The sequence below is a fragment of the Syngnathus floridae genome, chromosome 3 (assembly GCF_059516105.1).
Source record: "Syngnathus floridae isolate MCC-2025c chromosome 3, RoL_Sflo_1.0, whole genome shotgun sequence".
NCBI lineage: Eukaryota > Metazoa > Chordata > Actinopteri > Syngnathiformes > Syngnathidae > Syngnathus > Syngnathus floridae.
This window is the reverse complement of record NC_142415.1, coordinates 7,874,343-7,882,575: the sequence shown is the minus strand read 5'-3', so window position 1 is coordinate 7,882,575 and position 8,233 is coordinate 7,874,343. Positions and strand designations below refer to the sequence as shown.

The window sequence follows — 8,233 nt, the reverse complement described above, 5'->3', positions numbered from 1 at the left end:
ATTACTTTTGAAGACCATGTTAGCAATATATGTATTCCGATCTGCGAACTATTCATGTCACATTTTGCGGGACACATAGTGTCGATCATACCAATATATTTAAACAGTACATTCAGCGATTTTTGAATGATAAATCAGACCGGAGTACTTGGTAGGACTGCACCCAAATCCTCTTCAGGGTGAAAGGTTTCCGCCCACACGATGACGTCACTACATTTGGTTTTTCGTCCGTTGGCTGCCACAGGATTCCGATTTTCACAGTGCACTTGAATGCGCCTACAACGCGAATTTCAGCTCGATTCTGAACAACTCTAGTTCAATAAAGAATAAATCAATATGACATCTTCCAAAAATGCAAGAGGAGTCAACTTGACAGCGATTACGCTTCTTCTTTGCCTGTCGTCGGTTATAGGTAAGTTTATTTGTCTCGCTTTACATGAAATGGCCTTTGCTGACGACTGTAAATTCAAAGTGTTGCATTGATTAAATGTGCAATTTACAAAATAAACTATCTGAACCACGCAACATAGGTTTCTTGTAATGTCATTTTTTTTTAAATAATAAAACCACTTCATTGGCCATTTCTTTATGACTTGTGTCCTTTGAGTCAATGTTGACAGTAGGATTTTGAAAGTATGAAATTTAAATGATATGATCGTGCACACTTCTCTTGCGATATTCCTATACCAGTTGTTTACGACCTTAAATTGTTCACAGGAAATGTATTTCCACTTATTTGTTTTTCTGACAATATTACATTGTTAAAGAATTTTGAGACTTCTTTTCCCTATTAGAAACGTTGTCTAGAAACAAATAAGGTTATTTATGGTTATTTACAACATATTTTCATTTGTATCAGTGGACATCCTTGCATGTGCAGTGCTACAGATGGTGAGGACAAATAGCGCCATATGTGCTCGTGTCTGGATTTAACATAAAGCAGCTGTCTGCTCACCTAACCTGAGATCAACCTGGGAATGTCCTGCCAACTTCCTGCACCTGCACACATCGTTTGCCGAAAATAGTAACCTAACATGTCTGGGCTGTGCAGAGTCCCATTGTCTGGTGCTAGTCCACCGTTATGACGTCATGTAGACATCCAGCACCTGTTGCACTGACAAATCACCTGCCAGTCAGGCCATTGGCAGTAAAATCTTGAGCGTTTTGCCAGAGCGCTGTCATGTTGTATAACTGCTCATTCCCTGATCATTCGGTATGCTTCTCAACCACTTGGCTAATCCTACAATCTCTTAATCCCAACCACACTCAGACACGTTTTTGTTGTCAATGCCTTAAATAGTAATGATCATTTTGTACTCCGCTTTGTTGTGAAATACAAATCCGATCCACCGTTGGAACATTGTTCCCAATTTTGAATTTAACAAGGTGCCAAAAAGGAAAGGTCACTTGATTATGTGGTGCGTTTTTGTGCTGTTGTCATAGACAGTCGTAGAATAGAACGCAACACAACAGTCATCACTCCACAGTTTGAAAGGTGGCTGGGTCAGCACGTGTCCCATCTAAGGTGGCAAAATGCAAGTCCCAGGCTTGAGGTCTTTGTACAGGAGCTATGAATTTGTCAGTTCACGATACAAATTGATGTCAAACTCATTCACCTAAGATGCCAGATGCTGCTGAGGGAATAAATAACAACCTCGAATAGCGTCTTAAGCGTAAACAAACACTCAGATTATGACTCACAATCCATGCCCTGCCACTCCCACTGGGCTTTTTTGCCTGATTTGGTGGAGCCGTCCGTCCAAGAAGTATGACTCACTTTCCTAGGATTTTATATTCACTACCAAAATAACACGATGAACATATTCAAATGTTTTCTTTTCCATCTGATTCTTCATTTTGAATCTTGTGACCCCATTCAGAGTATTCATCCACTTGAGATATATAAAGTTATCATTTGTTATGGTTTTTCTGTTTACTGCAAAATCTGTCGATGTCCTGCATTTTTCTGAATTATTTTGCAAATTGCAGAGAATGCTCAGGTGAATTGTTGCTTAAATTTGTAAACACATTGAGACGACAGTATCATCACAACAAAAAACTGCTGGGTCAAAAGTAACCCAGAATGAGCGAAATAGCCAAACCAGCGTTGGGTCCAAAAGGGACCACCTACCCAATGTTAGGTTTGTATATTGGGTCAAGGATTTAACTCAACATTAAAACATTTTGAAATGATAATCAGCGTCATTTCATTACTAACCTCTTCTATAAAGAAAAAACAAATGCAAATGTCATCTGTCAGTGGTCGCCAGAGCATGTGTTCAGCACAGTTTTTGCATCAAATATCCCTCGCAATCTGCTGGGTCAAAATTATTAACCCTACTTTGGTAATCCAATGCACTCAAAATCCACAGATACCCAGTAAGTGGGTTAGGAAAGGAAAAAAGTAAAAGTAAAGTCGAGTGACATTTACAGATGGAACGTTCAAATGAGGTTGAAATTGATTGGCATGTAATTATTATCCATTTCAATATTGCTGCTTTTTTATAATCTCCTAGGTGACTACTGTGACGTGAATAATTGCCATAATGGAGGAACGTGCGTGACAGGGGTAGGAGATGAACCCTTCATCTGCATCTGTGCAGACGGATTTGCCGGCGACACATGCAACCTTACAGAGACGGGTAGGCCAAACAAACCATCATTTGACGACAAACATTTGTATGAACATTATCCCCCTTGTTTGACTCAGGACCTTGCAGTCCCAACCCCTGTAAGAATGACGCGTCTTGCCAGGTAATCACTCCTGCCAGAAGGGGAGACGTTTTCACCGAGTACATCTGCAACTGCAGGGCAGGCTTCGAGGGTGCTCATTGCCAAACCAGTAAGTTGCTTCGAACGTTATCGAGGCCTGAACAATCACTTTTAACACTCTGATGAAAAATGCGGCACTATCACACGAACGCTAATAGCAAAGACTGAATACGTGATTGAGGTCAGCGCTGATGTGTAGCCCCTGCAGTGGAAAGAAAGAAACCCTTTCACAGAGTTTTGTGGTCTTTCTGTCTGGCTAATTAAGTAAGTGAAACCCTCTCCAAGTCTCTTAGCATGCAGATACCACCCACACCAGTTCTCACAGACTTTAACTTGACCAAAAAAAAAAAACCTCAATTATTTTATGGAATCCCTTTAAAATCCTCTTAACATAATGACCAAAAGAGCTTGCAGTCATTGCAGGGTTGTTTAAAATGATTAGAAGGTCAAAATGTTTTTTTTCCTGGCTCATTTGTGGTTCAATGAAAGAGTGGAAGGTGAAAAGGTCGGATATGTAGCGTCAAAGAAAGTTTGCACTCACACCTTGATGATATGACCAAAGAAACACTTGTTTTGAATGAAAAGCTCCTCCCCATAGTCCGCAGGCTGAACACCAATTGTGGTGTTTGTGCAGTCTGCTTCCTGCACCACTTCTATTTCTGTATCAGATGTCATTGGCAGAAACCGTCTTGTGGTTTACGGTGTATAGTTATAGTCAGGGAGCTTTAGTTATAGCTTAAACTGTTATCTGGTAATAAAACAGTGCAGTTCTGGCAAATATGTGTGTGTTTTTTTTTAAAGCTATTTAGAGTTAATATTATATATACTGTATAATTGTCTCTATGTTGTTTTTCAATGTTTAGTTTGGTACACGTGCTGCAGTGCTAGATTAAGAGCAAATCAGTCAGCCTATTTTGCAATACTGGCATTTGTTTCTGTTTTGACCAATCCTCTTAGTGGAGCAAGAATTGCATAGATCCATGTGGCATTACGTCAACCAGTCGTCTGCTTGAGCAGAGTCTTTTAGGCCATGTGATGCAAGGTAGCACAACACAGTGCTTGCCATTGTTCTGCAGAGTTGTTGCATTCACACTGATTGTAGTCAACAAAATTAAGTTACTTAGACACTTGCACTAGTTAATTGGGTCATTTTTTACTATCAGTGAATCACAACAAAATATTGCTAAACATGAAGCCAATCCTAAGGACGTCTTTCGCAGTAATACGTAAATACTAGTTGACATCAACTCTTTAAAAGAAGGGTGAAAGCTTTCCTTGAAAACAAAAAAGTGTTTGCAAATGTTATATATTTAGGAATCACAGATGTGAAATGGTCAAAGGCTCGGGTAATAAGTAATGAATCAGTGTATAATCTTAAAAAAAAATTTGATTCGTCAGGGGTTTATTTATTTCTGAACCTAGACACGCGCTAGAGCGTCTCAGCTGGCTCCATGATAAAAAAAAATATAAGAGGAAACAGAAATTGTATGTGGCCATATACGCTAATAGAAGATGAGACTATCATTGTCAAAAGTACATTTTGCATTCTGTGCTTTGAAAATAATAATGTCTTTATTTGCAGATGTGAATGACTGCGCCAACCGACCTTGTAAGAATGGAGGCCTATGCAGAGATCTCGAAGGCGATTACTCGTGCCAGTGCCCGTCACCTTATGTTGGGAAGCAGTGCCATTTACGTACGTACGCTCTGTAAAACATCGGCCCGTTCATTCTCATCAATTTACCGTATTCAATCTTTAAGTATTATATATTTATGTATATACGGTATATTATAATGTATTTCATGTAAGAGGTTCTGTTGGAAATCTCAGATTCTGGGGGCGCAATATGGTCATGTGCTCTAGGAAAATAGTGAGCCTGACCCCCTGACACAGGCCACTCAGTCTCTGTACAACTGGTGTTTTTTACGTCTCAGGTTGTATTTCTCTACTGGGAATGGAGGGAGGAGCAATCACAGAGTCCCAGATTTCAGCTTCTTCTGTGCACTATGGTATTCTGGGTCTTCAGCGTTGGGGCCCAGAGATGGCCCGCCTCAACAATCAAGGTATCGCCAATGCCTGGACATCAGCTGCTCATGACAAGAATCCTTGGATTGAGGTGAGAGAAGTTGTCAACAAGTTGTCCAACAGTCATAACACCTCAGCACTTCTCGACGCCAGATTGACCTGCAGAAGAAGATGCGTCTAACAGGAATAATAACGCAAGGTGCCAGTCGCATGGGCACAGCAGAATACATAAAGGCCTTCAAGGTGTCCAGCAGTTTCGATGGAAAGTCTTATACCACATACAGAATGGATGGACAGCGGAGAGACAAGGTTTGACCTTAGCTTAGTGCTACATGTACAGTTCATACGTATTGTGATACAACATTGTATTGCAGGTTTTGGTGGGCAACACAGATAACGACAGCACAAAGACCAATCTTTTTGACCCACCCATCGTGGCCCAGTACATCCGTGTAATTCCTGTGGTTTGCCGAAAAGCGTGCACGCTGCGCATGGAGTTGGTGGGATGCGAACTCAACGGTAAACACAGCAAAAACATCTAGTTGCATTTGAATTCTGCTGGTGAATAATAAGCAGCAGGTGACTGGCTAGCTTGTTAGCTAAACAATAGCCGCTTCTCTCAAAGTCTCAAAACATTGCCTCTGTGGCAGCAAATAAGCGACACCTCTGATAAATATCTTTAACATAAAAAGTAAACGAGTAATATTTTCTCGGAGAAAGCACGCTAATGCTAAGCTATCGTTAAATGTAGTGCTGGAATAAATGATTGATGCTTCAGTCGTCCTGGAATTGTGTTCATTACAAGCAAACAACTCGGTTAAGAAGTCACACTGTTTATCATATCATCCACATAGCAATCTTGCAAAACAACAAACCCAAGTAAAAAGCAATGTTTATAATTGAAGAGGAATGTTTTCAATGTGACAATATGAAAATGTCAGTGAAAATATTTGCAGTCACATGGTGTTATGTAGCACTGTGCGCGCTTCCTTGCACGCACACCATTATTCTTTCTGCCTTCTTCCTTTGTGTCCACTTTGGCTTTGGAAAGGGAATCATTCTCATTTTTATCTTTATACATAATTTCCTGGTGGAGGATATTGATTAATCTCTTCTGTGGGTTTATTTATTCATCTGTTCTGCTTTTCCTCTCTCGGTTTTTCCATTCCTCCCTTCTGTCTGCTTCTTTATTCACAGTTTCTTCAAACACAACAGGGTGCTCCGAGCCAATGGGAATGAAGTCTCGGCTGATCTCAGATAGCCAACTTTCAGCCTCCAGTTCCTTCCGCACGTGGGGCATCGATTCCTTCACTTGGCTGCCTCAGTTTGCCCGCCTGGATAAGCAAGGGAAGACCAATGCGTGGTCTCCTTCCCAAAACAACCGATCAGAGTGGATCCAGGTGACATATGATGCCGTGGGTTAATGACTTTTTTGAATTTTCAAAGGGATTCATCGTTGATGTTTCTTCCTTAGGTGGATCTTGAGAAGACAAAGCGCCTGACGGGCATCGTCACTCAGGGCGCCAAGGACTTTGGGGTGGTGCAATTTGTGTCTGTGTTTAAAGTGGCTTACAGTAATGATGGAGAGTCTTGGAGTCTGGTGAAGGACATTACCACAGACAGCGATAAGGTCAGTTATATCCATTCCAACATTTCTCTTTTTAATATATTTTAGAATTGGTAGAATGGGGCTCTCAGGTTCTTCAACGAGCATGTGTTTACGGACCTTGCTTTGTGCAATTGGACTCAGTCATGCTGGATCATAAAAGAACTGTCCTCAATTTGTTCCCACAAAATAGAATACAATGAATTCAAAACCGATTTTTTGTGTCACTAATAATTCATTAATTCATTCCTCTTCCTCACAGCTTTTCCAAGGTAATATTGACAACAACAGTCATATGAAGAACGTATTTGAGCCACCGTTCTATGCCCGATTTGTCCGAGTGGTTCCCTGGGAGTGGCACGAGCGCATCACTCTACGCATGGAGCTGCTGGGCTGCGATGACTAGAAATTCAACTTTCTTTCTCAGAGCTATCACTACAGTACATTTCATTTGATCAGCTGCTCCTCTGATCCCAGAGTTTACATGGCACTGTATAGCGCTCTGGAGAAAGATCATGTTGGCGGAATAGCTGAAACTTTCACATTCTTTGTGTGTGTGTGTTTTTGTGTGGGTGTGTATGTTTTTAATGCTTTGACTTTGCATATTTCTACGGTGTATCCACGCTCTAAATTGTATTATGTTAAAATCTTACAATCAATCCACTGTCTTTGACATGTACAAGCCTCAATGCTAATTCTGCTGCTGTTGAGTTTCAGAACACACACGTGTTGAAACAAGCAAAACATCATTCTCAAGGAAAACTTTTATTGCACAAGTGGAGCACAAAGTAGCATGATGAAGCAGGGTTAGTACGATGCGGCTTTTGGTCCGCTGTGATTCCTGTAGATATAGTACTTTTTGTTTACATATCCATCCATTTTCTGAACCGCTCAGTCCCCACGGGGGTCGCGGGTGTGCTGGAGCCTATCCCAGCCGTCATCGGGCAGTAGGCGGGGGACACCCAGAACCAGTTGCCAGCCAATCGCAGGGCACACAGAGACAAACAACCATTCGCACTCGCACGCACACCTAGGGACAATTTCTTATTCATGCTTTGGAAAAAAAATATTTGGATGCAACAATTTCACAGCACATAATGTGTAGAAAAGTAAGGATGAAACGTTTTTTGAAAATTTATTCTTGAACTACAATAAAGGTCATTGATTAATGATGACTATTCAAACTTGTTTCTTGTCATGCATTTAGTATTGTATATTGTATCTCTCTGTCTCTCTCTCTCTCCTCTCTCCTCTCTCTCTCTCTCTCTCTCTCTCTCTCTCTCTCTCTCTCTCTCTCTCTCTCTCTCTCTCTCTCTCTCTCTCTCTCTCTCTCTCTCTCTCTCTCTCTCTCTCTCTCTCTCTCTCTGTATATATACACACACACCGCAGCTGAGTTTCTATAGCAACAAACGGTGGCCTTGATTTTTGAGAAAATCTGAAAGTTATCATAGTCTAGAAACGCGAACACGGACGCACACAATGCTTTCTTGGATCATTCACTAAAAATTCACTTAAAAAAATGTTAACCCGTGTTATTTATTACTTGCTTCAACACATCATTACTGGATCATTATTATTACGTTTATAAAAAACAAGTGCAAAAACGGCCAATTACTATAGTAGTAGGCTTTATAAAGCCTGAAACATTGAACATTGTCACATGATATTCAATTGCCAATTATGGCGTTAGCGAGCTATTTTTAGTAGTACAATTATAAAATCTATACGGCACGGATATTTGCAGATTTCCTGATATTATTTTGCAATTGTTTGAAATTATATTGTTAATATTTTTTAAAACATTTTTTCAATGTTTATCCAGGTGAAAA

General features: G+C 40.5%; 1 protein-coding gene across 2 annotated transcripts; it reads left to right on the top strand.

Annotated features, from left to right (window-relative positions):
• The first annotated feature begins 218 nt into the window (after positions 1-218).
• LOC148400301 (lactadherin-like) lies at positions 219-7,588 on the top strand. Of its 2 annotated transcripts, none has more exons than XM_088371096.1 (10): positions 219-412; positions 2,517-2,642; positions 2,711-2,842; positions 4,355-4,468; positions 4,708-4,889; positions 4,952-5,107; positions 5,173-5,317; positions 6,014-6,198; positions 6,273-6,428; positions 6,667-7,588. In XM_088371096.1, the coding sequence occupies exons 1-10, from the start codon at positions 337-339 to the stop codon at positions 6,808-6,810; spliced, it is 1,416 nt and encodes a 471-aa protein (XP_088227222.1). In that variant the 5' UTR covers positions 219-336; the 3' UTR covers positions 6,811-7,588. The 2 variants fall into 2 exon arrangements, with proteins under 2 accessions (XP_088227222.1, XP_088227221.1); XM_088371095.1 differs by having other exon boundaries at positions 220-412; positions 5,996-6,198.
• The last annotated feature ends 645 nt before the right edge of the window (positions 7,589-8,233 follow it).